The sequence below is a fragment of the Cotesia typhae genome, unplaced genomic scaffold (genome assembly GCF_013202065.1).
Source record: "Cotesia typhae breed Kobodo isofemale line unplaced genomic scaffold, CoteBio_Ctyphae contig_4, whole genome shotgun sequence".
Lineage (NCBI taxonomy): Eukaryota > Metazoa > Arthropoda > Insecta > Hymenoptera > Braconidae > Cotesia > Cotesia typhae.
The window spans coordinates 6,515,317-6,536,136 of NW_027423748.1; the positions used below are offsets into that span (position 1 = coordinate 6,515,317).

Sequence of the window (20,820 nt, forward strand, 5' to 3'; positions counted from 1 at the left end):
AATTTTCCATAACTGCAATATATTTTGTATTAACTTTCAATATTTTTTTTTAAATTAAATCAACGGTTACCTATGTTCAAATTTTGACAGTGAAGTTTTTTAGTAACAATCTTTGTTTATTAATTTGAAAAAACATTCAGTTCTATTTCTGACATATGTACAGGAAGAATACCTTTAAAAATGATAAAAAACGTGTAAAATTAATTAAATAGTAAGTAAGATAATTAAAAAAAGCTTTAATAATTTTTTTGTTAGATTCAAGAAGATGAAAATTTTCCAAATAATTTTCTTGGTTGAATTTTTTTCTTAAATCTACTCTAATCCAAATCAAGACTTTCTCATGATACCAAAATTACCTCTAGCAACCCATTTCACAACTATACACATAAATTATAAATTAAAAATAATACATTCATAGCATAGGATTACGAGCCTATTGTATCTTGATTGAAATACGTCTAATACAAGATGACTCGACGATGTATACACTTAAACACCCTGATGAGATATCTTGTCACGTGCACGTAATTGCGACGATTATGGGCTTTGTCTTTTGCTCATAAAGGCACATTAGTTGTCAACAACAGCATCTCTACCCGCCGAACATTGAACTAAATGACATATTTACCAATTAATCATCTTCCTCTCCCTTCTCAGCATCTAAATGGATCTAGCTCTACTTTCGCATCCTCCGTTCCCCATCCCTCCAGTTGATTCTCGGTACTGCGATTATCAACCACTATCACTCCCGCTCCTTCCTCCTCCTCCTCCCCTCAAGAGCAGCTCCAATGTCCTTTGACCGAGATTCTATTATGATAAGCGAACCTAACGTTACGGCAGAATCCCGGAACCAATCTCGAGAGCTTTGAAATAATATCCATAGTGTATTGAAGAAGGGGTTCTGGTACTCTCTGTATGCCGATACTTCCTCTGTATATAGTTATGGAAGTACTATAAACGTAGTAGATAGGTTAAATGCCATCAGCAGACTTGCAGTCAATCTGTGGCCTCGATACGCCATACTCGATATATTCTCTGAGTAACAACCAAGATCTTCTTCTGGATATAATAGTGAATGTATACTTTATGTGTTGTGTCTAGTATATATCTGAGAGCCAGTAGTAGATGTCTCATGTATACCATAAACTGATAGGGTTATATTCACCCTACATCTAACTCACTTGCTCACTTTCTTCATTTATTTAATCGGAAATACAATCTGGGTAGAAATTGAATCGTCCGAATTGATGCGACGACATTCTGATAGATGCTTTATTTCTCAGGATTTAATCAACTACTATTATACGGTCTGTTTAATCAGAACAAGAACAGAAAAAAAAATTCACTTGAATCAAGTAAATAATTTTGAAGAATTCCATCTTCCTTATTTGAGTGGAAAATTCCTTGACAGCCGATTTTGTCTTTTTCTTACGTCGCACTTACTGCAAGAAACGATACTATCTTAGTTGCACTCATGATTATAAAGCTATTACAATTTTATGTTTTTGGAATAGGTTAAAATAAAAAGTCGAATTTTTTTTTGCTTTAAATTTAATTTCAATGTATATAATACACAAAAAAATGGTTGTTTTTAGTTACCAAATCTAAAAATCAATATTAATTACTTTAAAAAATTTCCAAGAATTATAACATTATTACCGTGTTTTTGTATTAAGTTTATAGGTGCTATAAATCGGCTAATGAGCTTGTAATTTTATTTTAATTGCTGTGTATTTGATAAAGAATATAATTTTTTTTTATCCATGACATCATCTCGGTTTTTTTTGTTGACAATTAATAAAATTACTTGTTAGATTTTTGGATTGTAAAATTACCAATAATTATTAATTGGGATTAAAAATGATTCTTTTTTTTTTTATTAATTACAATTCAATGTTTATCTTATGATTTAATTATTGACTATTAAAAAATTAAGTTTAAAATAATTTTCAGATTTATTTAAGTGAATTGAACTGTAAAATAAAATAAAATAGAAACTAATTAAACTAAAATTAAAAATTTTATTTGCATAGAAACAAAAAGAGCTTCAAACAAAAGACCCGAGCTCTTTTTATTCCCAACGAAAACTAGAACAAGTGAATGAGTGAATGGGTTTCGCTCGATATTTCGCACTCCGAGATCTGAGTTAATGAACAGAGAGACTAACGAGTGTCTTTCCATTTTGTATCGCTCCACCCGAACGGGTGTTTTCTCTACATTGTCAAATACACTTGACAGTACGTGACAAGTATCAGCAGCTGGAAATCCCCGAGACTAAATTAAATAGTGTGACAATATACTATTTAATACTGCGGCATAAGTGTACCACCCTTATTTCGCACAACTTCCTTTATTAAACTCTGCCGTAACCCTTTATCGATGCTTCCAGCTAGTTTCTCTTTAGATTGCTATAATTAGATTATACAGGATTAGGTCAATTAATTTACCGGCCATTAACAAGTAGGCCACTCGCTCTCGGCAATTGAATTATGCGAAACAAATATATCCGCACCGCTGCTGTATCAAGGGCCAATTGATTTTATACAACTGAAAAGTTTTCAATGACGATATTAAAAACGGGGCTTTATATTTTTTATTGCGTTTTATTCATTTAAATTTTTCAATTTGCATGTCGGATATAACTCGTTTCTGTACTTTAATCTTTTACCTTTGATCGAAATCTAGATAGCTGAGTATCATTATCTTTTTTCATTTTTATTAAACTAATTACCGATCACTTATAGAAGAAATAATCGAGACCCACGTTGTGATCATTGATCGGCATATAAAAGTCCTTTTTATTATTCGAGTGTCAGAAGCTGAATTAATATTCGTTCTCAGTCGCCATGCAAATTCATTGCGCATAAAAATGTGACGTATATAGTATTTTGTATGTACATTTATAGTTATATTTTAATATAAAAAAACACCGAGAACAAAAAAATCTAAAGAACAGGTTGTGCTGAGTAGAATGGGGTTATGCGTTAAACAAGAGGGTGCTCTTTAGAAAGAGCTTTTAGGATGATTACTCAACTTGCGCATTTGCTCATTGCATCGGAAATTATTTTGCGCCCAATTGAACTACAGGTTAGTCAACCCTTAACTTTTATCCGCCCACCTTACGAATATATATTGCATGACAAACATCAACCGAGGAATATCCACCATTTTCCGTCTCAAAATAGAGTAAGTTATTGATTTTTTCATTTTCTATAGCAAATAAATTCATCATTTATTTTTAAATCGTGTAGTAATCTCTTTGCTTCAAATTGAAGGTTTTAAAATAATCAATCGATTTGATCTATTTAATTTAATTAAAATATTCAAATGAAAAAAAATTAATTAAAACCTAATGTTATGGTTTATTTATGATTTTATTCTTTTTAATTAATGACATTGTTTGTTTTAATTAAATAGTTTTGGAATGGCAGAAATTTAAATTCTTCAAAATTCTCAAAATTTGGAACATTTACTGTTTTTTTTTTTTTTTTTTTTTTTTTTTTTTTACGAAATAACTGTTGAATGCAATGACTTATAATTTTTTTTTATTTGAAAAATCTACTTTCATTTCAGACCTTTTTTTAATAATATAAATTTTAACATAAAATTTTCATCCATTAATTATTAATTTTAATAATAAAATAAATTTTCAAGGTAATATAAATAAATATCTCTTTTTTGATTTTATTCTGCATTTAATTATAAATTTTTAAAGTGCTTCAAATGACATTTCCTCTACAAAGCCTGTAACTTATTATAACTTGACTATTTATCATATAAATCGTCCTAAATCTTTGGAGCTGTCGGTTGAGCAGAGTGTACAGCTAAAACTAAACTTAAGGTACACGTAATCCTACCGCAAAATGTCAAGCGAATTAAATTCACCGGAACGGCGTTAAATGTGTTGAGAGAGGTAAGAGAGGTGGGTCGACGATCGAAGTACCAACCTCCACCGACATTACCACTTACACAACATCTCTCTCGCCCTCTCTTCCTATCTCCTTTCCTTTTATTCACTCTCAATCTTCATCTCTCTTTCCTCCTTCTAGTTCTTCAGTCTTCACTCTCTACGTCTGCTTTATAGCACCCTTCGGACGTGTAAATTATTCCGGATAACCTGAAGTATGGGTTTCTTTGTTTGAAAATAAAAAGGAACGTTTATACCCGGTCTTTGAGCTGAGAAAAAAAGTTTTAAATCGAAAATGTTAAATTGAAATGTTTAAATTTGAATATTGTTACGAAGGAGCTATCAAAAAAATATCTTTGATATATAATTAATTTGCTAAAAAATTTACTCTCTTTGAAGAATAATTTTTCAAGCGTAAACTTAATTAGATTTTTAATAAAAAACGAAATAAATAAATTATTTAAAAAATTATTTTTTAAAGATTTTATAAGGTGAAATTCTGAAAGAATTTTTTTTTTTTTTAGAAATTAATTAAATTTATGCATCATAAAGATAATTTTATAGATGATTATCATAAATTACGCATACGTGAAATTGATGCTGATGAATGTGGTAATTATCGATGAACAAGCAAACAACTAAGCCGACACTCTGCACACTTGATACACACCAGAGACCAGCAGAGCAACCTAATCCATCGTTACTTCATTCTCTTTATTCACCTTTTTCACTCGGGCATTACTCTTTGTGTTACAAAGTTCATTTTATCCCTCAATATAAGAACTAGTCAGCAAAACTTGCCGCTTAATATGAGTGGAAGTCTGGTGGCGGCTAAAATGATATCTCGAAAAGTCTCGGAACGCTGTCGCAGCTGCATTGTAGCGACACAATAGGATTATCCAACTAATACGATAACTAAAGCCATCGTGTTGAGGCTTGTCAGACTTAACATCCTATGAATTACTACTATTGTTGGTATCATTTATTGTGCAGCTATTATGTGAAGAGAAAGTAATCACACTGGTTTAAGTGGAGTAAGATAAACTATCAATTTACTGACCTGCATTTTTTTCATAATTCATCATGCTCTACAGTGAGTAAACATTAATTGTCAATTGCTTTGCCGTTAAAAAATTTTTTTTTAATGGCCATATTAAATCTGATAGTCTCAAGTTCCTATCTATCATTGTATGAAAGTAGTTCTGAAAATTTCCAACAGATGGCGCATGGTTTTTAAATCTTCTCCTTAGAAGAGAGTTAAGTTCTGAAGTAAAATTGTTATTTGCTTCTAAAACCATAAAATATATTTTTTTTATTCGTGATTGAAGATTTTTTATCAATCTAAATTTTTCATCACCTATAACAACCAATGCCTTGGCGTCTGTCCTGGTGTCCATTAGGAATAAGAGCTAATTTATTCTTCTGTATTATTATTTGACTAAATAACGTATCATTACAAATTTTACTTCTTTTGGCTAAGTTTCAAATCTTAACAGATGTTTAAAACACAAATTTTTAAGTTTTATTTCCTTTTTTTCCTTTTCCGTTGGGTCTTTATGTAAAGAAATAAATAAATCAGTTGACGCAGCAAGACTAAAAATTTTTGAATATTTGCTTCAGTAAAATTAAAAATACTGCACGACAAAGCATTAGCGGATCAGCGTTCATGCTCAAAAAGAGGACAGTAATCCATTGAAAACTTTTTGTTAAATAAAAACTGACGCATGAATTAGAATGAACAAATTCCTACGGAACTCACTGATAAAATTAAGTTTACTTGATGTAACAGTAAACTAATATCAAATTTTTTTTTCAATACACTTAACCTTTCAAATGAAATTTACTTTCGATCAATCCTCTGTGTTTTCAATTTTTTTTTTCTTTTTATTCGACGTATAATGTTCTGACTATAAAAAAGTAAAATATGTCAAAAAGGATACAGTTGAAACATTGAAATTGACATTGCAGTGCACAGAAACTCATACTGATACTCTACAAATTTTCACTCTGTAAAATTAATAAACTTAAAAGTGCGTTTTTTTTTTTTTTTTTTTTTTTTATAGACTGTCTTTTATATAAACTAATCTAAATTGAGTGTAGCACACTTTTCTGGCAACTATACAATTCACCATCAGACTACTACAACTACTACCACCACCACTCCGGCATGAGTCTTTGTGCACTCCTGAACTCGCTAATTGAGCTTGTGACCGTTCTACTTTTGTCTTTCTTTTAAAACTTTTTATCGTTTTTCCTTTCTTCCTTCCCGTGTTTTCTCATCTCGACGAACGACAAAGTTCTGATCTTCGGGGGAATTGAATAGTCAAGGTCTAGACTAAATATTAATCGGTAAAAAAAATTCATTGTAAATGAAAAAGACGATTATCGCCCTTCAAAAAGAATTACCGACTAAAGAGAATTTTTCAAAATTGAATTCTTTATTACGTTTATGAATCTAATTACATCAGTATAAAACTCTCCCTGACTTCATACCTCACAACTTAATAATTATATTTGTTATTTGGAATGTAAAAAGAAAAATCAAGTATCATTAATCAAAGGTATTAATTCATTTATTACATACTTACAAAATCTAATCTGAATATTAATCATCGTTTCATCTATAGTTTTGCTTGAGTTATAATTTTGTATGAGAGTTTGCATTCATAATCGTCATGCGATGCAAGTAAAGCATGAGCGCACATTTTGTATACACCAACGATAATGTGCGGCTGAGTTTCCTCGAGTTTATTAGTTAATTCACGGCAGTACAAGTCCATATACAGTTAATAGTTTATTACGATCCACAAATGCATACCGTATCGTGTTAATAATGTGTGACAAGTTATGATCCATTATTATTTCATAAAACATCTAATCTCAGGCGCTTAAATAAATCATTAAACTTTATCTGATGTGATAATTCATAAAAATTAAGTTTACTGACTAAAAATTAAGTCAATAAAATCTAAAATGAGTTTAGTAGTTAAGTAAATTAAAAAATGTCAGATAAGCTCATTAAGAGAGTAAAAAAATAATTTTTAATTTATAACTCAACATATTAAACCAAAAAACCAATCGCACTCGAAAGTAATTCATAACAACTCTAAGCCGTCTTCATATTTTTCTAGATATTTTTTCTGCTCATAAAAAAATGTATTAATTAAAAATTTTTTTAAACTCAGTAAACATAAAAACAGTCTGACACATTGAAGATCATTATGCAGTAAACAAACTAATTACATAAAGTACTTCTGTGTCGCGCAACCCTCTTACATTGAAAGTTGGGCTGAATGTTGAGTAAAAATGAGACTGAGCTTACAAAAAAAAAAGGAAAAAAAGAGTGGAATAAACTAAAAGTGCCAGTGGTTTAATCGTTTGACGTCGCTGCTGCTATTTGATAAACATTTCAGCAGTTAATTATTTTCTTTATGTGAGAAAGTAACTGAAGAGACATTTTTTTCGATGAAGTAACAATAAATAAATAAATATTTGAATTGATGAATAAATAATATCAAATGATAATAATAAAAAATAAATACAAACGAAGATCGAAACTTTGGAACTTCTTGAATCTATCAATGTCTCGAGTGCTGTCGAGTTGTTAGTTGAATGAATAAGAATTTCAAACAAAGCACGGCCGTAGACTTGAAGCTTTTTTTAATCTAATAGTGTGTTTTTTTTTTCTATTTTCTTCTTTGTGTTTGTATTTTTCGTTCATTGCACTGAATCAATTGTTCGGTCGTTTACCGCACTTATTTACAATTCATTTCTGCAAAGTATTCTTTTTATTTTCTTCATTCCGTTATTCATAGCTCGTATATTTGATGTATTTACATCTGAAAACCTTCGAGAAAGTTGAGGGTATTTGATTTTACGATTTTTATTTTTCCATATTCACCTTGATACTTTTTTTAAATTTCCATGTCAAAAGACCTTCCGTTATCGATCTGCCGATTGAGAGCCTGATTAAACGGGATCATGCTGCGCGGATAGTTTAAAATTTTTTTTTTTTATCTCGCTTTTGACGACTTAAAACTCGTTAGCAAAAAATTTACGCGTCCATATAAAACGCTTGATAAATTCTTTTGAGGTGAATATTTTTTTATAGTTAAAAACGTTTGTGGTTTTTTCTATATAACTTAATAATAAAATCACAGCGGTCAAATTAATATTAAACTCATGGACTTGTAAAAAAATGTTCAAAAATTTTTTAGTATTGATTTTTTTTATAAGATAAATTTTCAATATTAAAAAAAAAAAAAAAATTTGAACCCCTCTATTTTTCATTCCTCAAGTAGGTATTACATGAAATATATATACGAATTGAAGAAATAAATTTTATTATAGAGTTAAATAAAAAAAGGCCTGGTCTAATACTCAGGTAAGTTATAGCGGATACGTGGGTAACCTAAATATATAAAAGCATATGTACACACAGATACATTTACACTCTTCGAGGTATGCATACACATATACAAACTCACACGTGAGTACATCTATATTACATGAAGCAATGAACAATACTGAATAGATTCTTTCCACTTTCTTTAGAAAATCGCTCGAGGTTTCACGGAGATTGACGGTACGTGAGAGTAACTCAGTTTTCCTCCCATTCTCGTGTCTGCGTGTAAGCTGAGGAAGAGAAAAGAAGATTAAAATAAATTAAAAAACGCCTGAAACAAAGGAAAAAAAATTTAAAAGAAAGCACTGCTAGGTCAGGTGTTTCCTCTCCCCCTTCACCGAGCAAATGTTGAATAGTCCACGGGGTATCTTCCTCTTCTACATGAAACGCCTCCCTGTTCGCACATTCAGGACGCCCACTTTTTTTTTTTTAGTCGCTACTGTCTCACGCTTTTATTTTATTTTCATCCATACTACTCTTTTTTATCCCGTTTGTCGAGTGCGCGCGCATCGAGCTCCACGCTGGATGCAAACGTTAAATGTCCCGAACACTCAAAAGCATTCTACTCTTAACGGGTAGGAGCTTTTTGCACTTTTTAGAGTTTCCTGGCGCTCTATCTGTTCACTCGTTATACCCTTGCTATGCTTTCTCACGCATCTCCCCGTTACTCGTAACTTGGAATGACCAAGCTATGATATATACATATATAGATATGTATAGAATAGAAGTGAATTGGTTTATTTTCCGCTGTGTCCCACGAGGAAATGGGTCATCGCCGCGGACGTCACTTCGAATCGACTCGTAGCCCATTTTTTATCTAACTCCTGTCTACTTCGTTCACGTCACTCATATTTCGTACCTTTTTCATGTGCCAGAAACTTTATTTTTCTCTTTTCTGTTTAAAAAGAGTCTTGCATCGTTATTAAAAAATTTAATATTTAAACAATAGTAACAATAATTCAAAGGTGCAGGCATTAATTCAATAAAATAATTGCATACGAAGTTTCATACTTCTAAAGTTCACAAAGCGTCGGGTACTTTTTTGTGTGTTCAGATAAAGCCTTTGAATAAAATATTACCATGACGTCAAGAGTTTTTGTAAAATCAATATTGTTTAAAAATATTTTATACATCCATGATATTTAGTACGAGAGCTTTCGACTATAATAGTCCAATACCTATTCAATTATACGAAGCTCGTTAGAATTTAATAACTGTAATTATATAATTAGGTAATTGCTATAGTTGTAGCTTAGAGATTAATATTTTCGTTATACGCTTGAGTACTGTACTTTGTATATTATTTACAATTTAAGAAATTTATTGTATAAAATATAAATACAAAAAAAATTTATAATAAAATTCGCAATAGACAATTTAATAATTTTACTGTAAACTTTTATCTCATCAAAATTAACAAGAGATTAAAAATAGATTAAAATTATAAATTCAAATTTTCTTAAGCCAGAAAAATAAGTCAGTCTTAAAGAAAATTGGTGATTAAATAGAGCATGAAGTGGCTAAGAGGATTAACATTTACGTAAAATTTGTTGGTAACACCAAAACACACCAGCTTTTCTGTGGGGGTACTTTGCAATTGAAATGACCTCATTCCCTTTTCTTAATAGCGGTTAGCAGTTAAATTCTCCGAAATAATTTAGCCCTCGACACCCACACCTATCCGCAAAATCTTACATAATCTTATTTATCTTTCTCCATATACAGTAGACATAAATCACCGCTGCTAAACTGAAATCAAGAATAAAATAGACTAAGTGTATATTTTTTTTTTCGACCTAGCGATTTTATTTTAATTAAAGAAAAGAGCAACTACCAATTTGCTGTTCGTGAAAATCGCTCGCGTCTATTTTACCGTAAGCTTTCGGTATATCCTTTTTTCAGCAGAAAAAAAGTTAATGGAATTTCGTTGTATGCCGAAGGCCTAATGATGTTACAGTGAAATATAAAATAAATAATGAAATCTTTAAAGTAGATGGATATTTTTTTTTTCATTATCTAAATTAAAGAACGATTTTTTGATAATAAAGTTTTATAATAACTAAAATCACTTTTTTAAATGATAATTTCATAATAATACCTATTAAAAAAAAAAAAAGTTGAAAATTTCTAAAAAAAAGTTGAAAAATTTTTGGCTAAAAAAAAATTCCTTGAGTAACAGTGAGTTTGCATATGTCTACATAGTTGAGAATATTCTGCTATGTCCACATAGATGGGAGGTGAAGCGTTACGAGTTCTATTACTTCCTTGAAATAATTTTCCGTAAATTTTCATACTGTAACAACTGAGAACTCTATATTGTAACTCGTATTTTTTTTTAATTACCATTATTATTATCAATGAGCTAACCCAATCCAACTATTTGACATATAAAATTAAATGAGTATTCACAATAGTTATAAAAAAAAAAAAATAAAAACTAATAGTGGTCGCAACCGATAGAAATAAATCGATAACCACAATTGATAAAACTGAGAGACACCGTAAATTATTTCCCCTCTGTAATAACTATATCGATTCAAAAAGATAAATATTTTAACGGGCCAATAAATAACAGGGGAATTGAAAGTTAAATTAAGTTTGGTGTTGGAGGAAAAGGAGCGAATTTCAGAATAAATTTGCTTAAAATAACAGCCTGACATAAATCATTATTAAACTCTTATTTGTGTAGCAGAATCTTCCTATCCTATTTATCCGAGCGTATGAATTGAGGAGACAATAAGTGAGTAATTTGCATGTGAGTGTACAGCGCTCTTTTATAATTGTTATACACCGTAGTCCGGACTGTAGTCAGTAATTTATTAAGTGTTGAACTAAAACTAAGTGAGATATATGGACGAGAATGACAATATTCCTGTTTAATATGTAGAGCACGCAGATAGCGATAATCTCAAAATCAATAATGTGCTAGTGGTACGACAGATATCCGGCGTGACGAGCGTGCGCAGGCTTCAGGGCGTCCTAATTTGGAATAGCCACGTACTGCACTTAACGAGACACGTTAGCCATGCACCGCCAGATGCAACATTTAATGTGCCAGACTGATAGGCTGCTGACCGTTCGAACTTTGTTTATTTTATTTAATTACAATTGTTTTTTTTTTATAGATTATTCACAACTACCAATTTAGTTTTAACTGCTTTGGGTTTGAATTGATTGATTTTGGAATTTTTTGAGCTTGCAATTAACACTCTAATGAATATAAATATTTCAAAAATTAACCTTGTACTTTTTTATCTCTTTAGATCAATAATTGAACAAAATTAAATTTTCTGGTATGTAAAATGCTTTGGTGAATGTCAATACTTTTAATCATCAATCCGACAGTTTGTGAAATGCGTTTTATTGTGAATGAATGATGAAAAACTGGGATGTTGTAAAGTGTCAGCTTCAATGTAACGAATACCCATAAAATTGCATGAAAGATTTAATTTACTAAAAAAAATAAAATTAATTAATAATATTATTGAAATGATTATAAAGAGAGGCAAGCTTTCTAACCAAGTAAATAATTTGGAAGAATTTATTTTTCTTATTGATTTAGGTCAAAAAATTCTTGTCTGTGAATCAAGTTTGTAAAATCCTGTAAAAATATTAAATTTACATATCAAGAATTCATTTTAATAAATTGTCATCTATTCGAATGTGATAAAATTTAAAAAACATAAATATTTATTTAAATAGTAGCTTTTGCTAAATAAAAAAATCCATTAAGATTTTTCTTTATTATTTTTAATTCAAAAAAAGATAAAGTGAATAGTCTCATTAATGTTTTATCATCACCATATAATTGAAATAAGATAAATACACACCTAATTGGAGCATGTACAAAGAACTTGAGAGTTAATCCCCAGTATACGGTTTACTGAAGTAGTTTAAACTAGAGTTGAAGAGTTTAATTTAAGTACAGTTAATTGAAAGTTTATATGAGTTTTATGATTTACTTTTAGAATTTTAATTTAGTGTTACTGCCAAGCTTAACACAAATAAAAACAGTATATTGACCTATTTGATTGTTTATTATTACTCACCTCAGCCAAGAGTGTTCAAAAACAAAGAACATCTGAAAGATATATCGAGTTTGTCTGTCCGTCTACGTCAATTCTAAATTAAACTAGTGCGGCTGACTAAATTATTTTTATTCTACTGTCCGACATTTAGCGTACAGAACATCCACATATTTCATTTCATTTATCGGGAGCGTTTTTCACGAATTGAATTATTGACTTTGATTTATGTGATGAAAGTCAGTTTTTCAATGCATTATTCGTTAAAAAGATATATATATATATATATATATATATATATATATATATATATATATATATATATATTTTTTTTTTTAACAAAATAATGTAGCAAACAATAAATAAAATGGTAGTTTTTCACGAGTCATAAATTACTAGTGATTCGTAAGGCAATAAATAGTAAATAAAAGAAAAGCTGTTTGGTCAGAAAGTAAAATTCTATTCTACGGAAGAGAAAAAGGCTGTATCGTAAAAGAGAATCAATTTGATTGCCTGCATTCCCCTGTACCTATACTATCGTTCTTTTATACGATTGATCTCCCTTTTTACGTCTATAGTGTTGGTGTTTTTCTCACCTAACGTTTTCTACGAATATAACGTTTTCCACACGGTTTTTTACTCCGTCAATCTCTTTTTACACAATTCCTATATTCTCATACCAACCATACCCTTATTCTCATCCTCGACCTCATCCGTACACTCACTCTCGCCGTCGGGTTAGATTTATCCGGTACACCCAACCTACTCCGTCTTCCCAAGCAACAAGTGCGCCCCGATTCGCATCTTAAAGAAACTACCCGAGTAACTGAAAGCTCCCTATCGTCGACTTACACCACGCCACACTCTCGTCTCTCTTATTTTCACTGTCTCCTGTTATCTGTGTAGGTATCTCGTGTCCAAATATATACGTACAGCGTATGTGGGCTGTACAAATACTTGTATGCATGAGCGTGTCTCACTTTGGATCGTATACACCAGTTCGTGTTATTTCTTTTCCACTTATGTGTCTCTAAGGTGCCAATGGGATAAAAAATCAGTCCGACGGGCACGCTACTTTCTTACCACCTCGTTTTATCGCTGGATCCTACGGCATGGTTTACATTTTTTTTTTTTTTTTTTTTTTTTTTCAACAATAGCGCTATTATCAGAGAAATTATGCGAGCATCGATAACGGTTGACAGTTTTTGGATAGTTGAAACCTTGATTGATGAGACCAACAGAAGGGGATATGTTACAAAAATAATCATGTGAGTTATAGTATACATTGTCCTTATGAGAAAAATATTTTGATATGGCCATATCAGGGTATATATAAAAATAAAAAAATTATTTATCATAATTTTTCACATTTTCTAGAAATACGCAAGCCAATTTTTATATCGTATAATATTTAAAGTAGTTAAATAGCGGTATAAGTTTCTTAAAACAGTCAAAAATAATAATTTCTATTTTAGAATTTATATCTTTTCTTGAGAGATAATTTACTGATCATACGCCATCTGTCGGAGATTTTTAAAACTACTTTTTGTTTGAAAATTATGAACGGTTTCTTATCCTTAAATTTTGACAGTAAGTTATTTTCATGTAAAATTACCTATAAAAAAATTTTTACTCCTAAAATTAACAATTTTTATGACGCTCATTCATCCTTAATTTGATATGTGATTTTTATTAAATTTATACTCGAATTTAATTCTGATTTTGTTTATTTTTAGATGAGAAAGATAAAATATCCTGGTTAGAAAAAGCGTATAATTAATATTTAGAAATTTTTTAAACAAATAAATTAATAAAAAAAGACGGGAATGGATGAGTAAAATGGTATGACATCTGGTCTCATGATACTTGACCGGACAGCTCGAGGGTTAGAATAAATAGCGCGTAAAATATCTCATTTGTGTTAAAACTTTATAAACTTCCAGTCCCCGGATACTCGTCTGGTCAACATCCGCGCGTAATTTATTATACACATATTCTATATCTATAGAGAGAAAGAGAGAAAGCGTTGACCAGGTTAGAAATTTTGAACTTTCTACCGAGAATCATCCGGCTCACTGTCCAATAAATTAATGTACCATGAAAATTTGAATTCTACTGTAGCAAATCCACCGAATACTCAAATATAATAAAAAACAATATTTGCATAGTTGATTGCGCGATTTTTTAAATTACATTTTTTCTACAATTTAATTAAATATTTAAAATATTTTTCCGAACAAATAAACTCTGTATTATAATCAAAATTATTTATATTTAATTTACCAGAAAAAATTTTTTATCCAAATGAATATTTATTTTAGTTCATCTACATGATTATTCGTTCATTTTTTCACATATTTATACATTTATAAACAAACTGTAAGCATTTTAACATGATAAATCCCAACAAAAATTTTTTATAATACCGCGGAATTATTGTTCGACACAACATATGGATTTGCTACTTATGATTATTTAATAAAAATGTTTGTACTTTAGTACTTAAATTATTATATGCCAGAGAATAAATTGCGTAATGTTTATTATCCTAATAAAATTTTTAGAGGCAATAAAATACGGAGTATTATTTTTAACGGGAATAATTAAAAATATTATTTAACATTTACACTGATTAAGATTATAGTCGCAGTAAATACTTTTATGTAATTCATGCCTGGGAAGTATGTTGATTTTTGTTAAAAGACAGGGTTGTTAAATTTTATATGAAATCCCGAAAGCTTTCGATTCATTACAGTCGCTATAAAATGTGCGTTTTTTGATGGTCGAAAAATAGATCCAAATATATTTTATACGGTCATATATTTGTTTACGATATTTTTTATTTAAAAAAAAAATTTTAAGAATGTATTTGTTAATTATTAATAAATTTTCTAAAAATAAAAAAAATATTTCTATCAGCGTGTGCACAATTTATCTTGATAAGGAAAAATCAATTATGACATTTCAACAAAAGTTAAGACTTTTCTATTATTTATTTAGCCATTGATCGACTTTATTAATGAAACTTTATTTAAGTTGACTTATTGGAAATAAATAATTAAAAAAAAAGTAAGAAAAAAAAATCCAGATGCTGACGAGGAAGATTTCTCATTATATAACGGTCTTTCATAAAATACAAAACGAGGGTATCAAATCCCTAGGGTTCGTCTGGTCGTATAAGTAAAGCGAATAAAATTTTCATAAAGAGTTTTTCGCGTAATAATGTACAGTCTTAATTTTCTATTCTTCTTTTAGAGTTTTATATATTTTTTATACTCTTCAACAGCTTGAGTAGAAATAACCCAGGTGGGAAAACGTTTTCTCAAGGTTGTGAAGTAAGCAAACGGCTTTTATAAAGTTTGGTAAATGGCGCGTGAGATTGCTAAGAGGGAATGAACTACCATCTACCTCCGATAGAAGCTTTACATTATGTATACATAATGCCTGGCAAAAGATCCGATTATGAGAACGTGGAAATCGAAGATACAAATAATATCCATTAGCTACGTATTACCTATTTCCTACCTTTTAATTTATCATGGGTAGATAAATAAATTATACAAATGCTTGAATTTATACAAATGCCATTGGAAGCCTGGCTAATTTACTTTGCGGTATACTGCCAGTCCTATTAATGGAAGTCAAACTTTAATTGAATTAATTACTGAATTTTAATTGAGGAGCCCAGTTTAAATTGCAGAGAGATGATTAATTGATTTGGAAATTTAATTGTTCGCAGGGCTGGGATTCTATGAAGTATAAACATTGTTAGAAATTGAAAATATATTTTTGAATTTTTAATTTTTAATTAGTATTAATAACTACCATGAATTTTTGGTAAAAAAAGTATAAATATATTTACTAGTAATCAAATTTTTAAAAGTTTTAAGTAAAAAATTATTTTTATTTTAGAAGTCGATGCTTGAGACTTAAATCCCTTGTATGGAAACAATTCAGTGCCAACAAATAATATTGCATCAAGAGAAAGTGTATTTTTTATCCATAATCTTCGTACAAATGTTAAAAAAAATACACTGGTGACAAGAAGGTCACTGAACTAATTAAAAACATTGCTTAATAAATTAATTATCAATTTTAGTGAAAAAAAAACCCGATTTAAAATTTTTTTTTCTTAAATTTCTGATAATAATTTATATTTCAATTGAAAATAAAAAAAAAATTATAAGATACGAGCAATAAAATCGTCAAGTACACAAAGCAGTTGAAAGAACATAATCCTCGTAAACCGGAAATTCGTAGGTAGTGAAACATATTCTCAAGTTAGTTCTAAAGTAGTTATAGTGTCCGCCAACGTTTCCATAGATACGGATCAGTGATAAAAAGTTTCCGAGAGAGCACTCGGCGAAATTGTAAGAACCGATATCCGATTTGAGCTTTAAATTCTTGACTTACCACGAACGAGGATAAGAGCGCTGGACAGGAGCACAGTTCTCAACGGCCAACTGGCCATTCTGCCGTGAAACGTTACGTCGATTCAGCTTTCTCCTATAACAATACAAAACGTCTGCAATTAATCAACCTATTCATTCAAAACCTATTTGACTAATTACTTTAATTGTTTCACTTTTTTTTTTAGAACTATTATTCAGTCCTTTCTTTCTTACCCAGACTATAATTTACTCGCTGATAGTGCTTGTTGTAGTTTATTTAAAAATACTTTTTTACTTGCTCACTTTATAAAAATAAAACCAATCATTCCCGTTCAATTTAATTATCATTAAATTATGGAACAATTTTATTTGTTTAAATCAGTAAAATTTTCAATTATTATCAAATTAAAAATTTATTTTGAGTAGACCTATCATTCAAAAATGACATTAGGTCGTTTACCTTTTAATTTACCTTTATGAATGAAAATTATATCAAAAATATTTTTTTAAATAAAAAAATACTTCAAATTTAAATCAATGACGTATAGATCGACATTAAAAATATTTAAGATTGAATGTATGCAATATAAAAAAATATTAAAATGAAAATTAATTTTGAAGTAAGTAATATATTCAATATATTTCAATAAAAATGTATTTCATACAATTTAAAATAAATTTTTTATGCATATTTTATACAATATCAATTTTTTAAATATTTTTGATGTAAATTATTTCCATGGAGGTAATTTACCTTATATTCAATTTTATTTTGATTCAATTGATATTTAATTAAGCGATGATACCGCAAAATATAAATTTTTATATATTAAATGAATTTAAAAATTCTCCTATTATTCAAGTTTCTATTTCAGCCAAAAAAACTGAGAATAAATTCTGTTTAGTTCACTCAAAAGTTTATTTTCCATTCCTTCAGTCCGTCAATCCCAATACCAAGCTCTGAAGCTGGAGTTTGATTAAAATAACTTCGTACATCGAGTAATCAAAGTTGAATTGAAAATAAAATAGACTGCATGTGAGGCAAATGTTTCATTTTAATTTGTTGTAGTTGTCTTCATAAAAACCGCTGCTTGTTCAAACTTATAATAAAAATCATTTCTAAAACTGTATATTCATTGATTTTTTTTGTACTCAACGGTTTAATTAATTCATTAAGTTACTTTTAAAAATTTTTTGAAACTTCTGATCAGAAAGTTTCATTTTTTTTTTTTTTTTTTTAATTAATAAGATCCGAAAATTTAAAAATAAAAGTTTAATTGATTAAATTAAATAGTTGACGATACAATAAAAATTTATTTTTGTAATTGATTAAAAATGAAAAAACTGGTTAATTATGAAAACGATTGAAACCCTTTTATAATAAACTACGGGTTCTGGAAAGTTGGTAACGTACAGCATTGTTTCCACTTTTCATTATTCACTTTCATACTTTTTTCTTTATTATGTTACTCTATATTCTTTTTAACTGGATACTTTAAAAACTCAACACGGGGTAGCGCCTATCGCACGGCTCAAAGTTTTAAGCGGCTTAAAAGTATGCGGAAAACTGAAAAACGCGCCAGGAGATTTGAGACCGCCAGCAAAGTATTTTTTACGAGTGAGCCTATTGGTCCAGAGAATAATAATTATATTATAATGTTATACAATCGTGTTAATCTCAAGCAATGTAAATAAATCTATTTTTCACTCTAATTAGTTAATTTCCCACTCAACTGATCTGATTTAATAACAGAAACTATCATATTAATTAATAATTATAAAATTACTAAGTTTTCTGTAAATGATACTAGAGTTACATGTCGTAAGTAAATGTTTGACTGGAGTGTGTTTTAAAAAAAAAAAACATACAATGGAAAATTATCTCAGTGTTTGACGTAATGAGGTAACTCTCATTGTTCAAATATAGAGTGAATAGAGCACTAAAGCAAATAAATAGCGCATTTATGTCTATGAATTACTGACGGTTTATTTACTGAGTAAAGAAACCAGTGTACTAGGCAATCACTGCAATACTTTTTAGGGAAAGACTTTTATTTTTTGTGATGAGAAAATTTTGGGATTAATAATTTTAAAGTTATCAAATTACTAATATTGTACTTCATCTTCAGTAAACTATATTTGAACTTTTCTATGTTTATTTATTTTGAGATAGAACTTCCGGTGCAAAATATCATCTATTATTTAATTATGTCACAGTGAAGTTGTTATTAATGTAACAATTACGAGTCATCTATATTATTAAGAGAATAAGCAAAATTTTGTGTCGAGAATAGTAATTTGATAAAATCATACGACATACGAACCTTTCAAGTATTTTTTTTGTCTGTGATCAAAACCGAAAAAAGTGAATAAAAAAAAAACAATAAAGCTTGAGGTAAATAAAAATTGTTTGATCTGTATAAGTGCGACAAGTTTTCCAATCTCAAAATGTTCCCTCACATTTTAATACATTTTTTATTTGTATTCATGCCATACACCGAACTCATTTCTTACAAATGTATTTTTAAGGAAATGCTCGATGTCAAGCTTGCTGAGGTATTGTGCTGTCGGTTATTATACATCATTGAGGAAGACTCTAAGATGCGGAAAAGGAAACAGAATATGACATAATTATATAACACTACATTACCATAGGTACTTTTGTTAAATTAATCAATGATTGTATTGTATACATTCTCAATAAATATGACATCAACTGAAGTGATAATTATAAAGAAGATTAATACTGTTCACATATTGAAGATAGAAAATTATAATAATGGATTTGTCAAGTAAAAAATTATTTTAAAAGGTTTTATCTCAAACTCGCACAAAAATAATCTTGTTGTCGTAAAAGCATCATTTTCACCAAACGGAAAAAAATTTATCGCTTTAGAAAAGTATTTTGTAATAAAACTCTAAGCGGTCCTTTTTCCGGTCGTTCAACTCGGAGAACATAAACGTACTGAAATCTTTCACAATTGTCGATTCCCCAACAATTTAAATCCAAAACCCGAGTAATTAAAAGCGCGAATATTTTTCTTCTTTATTTTTTTTTCTCATGAAATAGTATGGAAAATAATTTTTTTTTTTTTTTTTTGAAAGTTTGTAATGTACTGCTATCAAAGTGATTTTTGTTTGATTAAATTTTTTATAGCTCGTGAAAAAATTTTTCGATGTGGCAATATATAATTATTGACATGTCCTGCGTTTAAATATGGCTTGATTTAAAAATCTGGCTTGATATGTCCGTATGTAATTTTTAAAAAGTAAAAGACTATGAAAAATGTCCAACCATAATTTCTGTGTTTAAAACATAAGTTCATTGAATTTTATTATTTTATTTATCTACAAGATATCGATAATATTAATTGAAAATTGAAATTACTCATTGGTAAAAATTACGATCTTCAGAGCATCATAAAAACTTCATCAATAAAATCCATTTAAATTTAAGACGAATAAAATTCTATGAACATGTGTTCATAAAAAACAAATAAGAAATAAAAAGTCTAAAAAAAAAGTTGTTTTTTTTCCGAACAAGTTTATTATTCAATAGTCGATTTCCTGTCGAACTTCCCATGTCCACTCCAGTTTCAGCTGACTTTTCCAAGTTTCTCTCGCACCTACGTCCATTATTTTATTTTTTTCTTTCTTCCTTTCTTTATATTTTTCACTCTTGTCGCTAAGACACTTTTTTCTTTACAGAAATTACCCATTGTTCAGGTCTTTTATACAACACGGCAAAATATCAGTCTTACTTTTTATTCAACTCAGTGTTTTACATTCACAATGTAGAATGCAATGTTCATAATCTATCACCACCCTCAACAAGCTCCACCTGGCACTTTTAAAATTAGTGCATGTCTGTCTTAACTCGAGGCTGTGCCAGCGATAAAGAATCTAAGTCAAAAAAGAGGGTTGATAAAACCTCTATCCTTTATCCTCTATCCCTCTTGCTCTCAACTATCTGTACCCACTATATCTGTATACACACACTTATAGTTTTCTATATCCCGTGGATCTGCGAGTAAAAAGTGAAGTGCTCAAGGAGACGGTCGAATACCGCATCGAACTTTTAGAGAGTCTTAT

At 29.4% G+C, this 20,820-nt stretch overlaps 1 protein-coding gene across 1 annotated transcript in view; it reads right to left on the reverse strand.

Annotated features, from left to right (window-relative positions):
- LOC141527702 (cell adhesion molecule Dscam2) overlaps positions 1-20,820 on the reverse strand; it is a 137,962-nt gene that overhangs the window by 95,986 nt on the left and 21,156 nt on the right. Inside the window, exon 2 of the mRNA XM_074243310.1 lies at positions 16,751-16,843. Within this exon, the coding sequence (XP_074099411.1) occupies positions 16,751-16,808 (58 nt within the window). The 5' untranslated portion in view covers positions 16,809-16,843. The remainder of the gene's footprint in view (positions 1-16,750; positions 16,844-20,820) is intronic.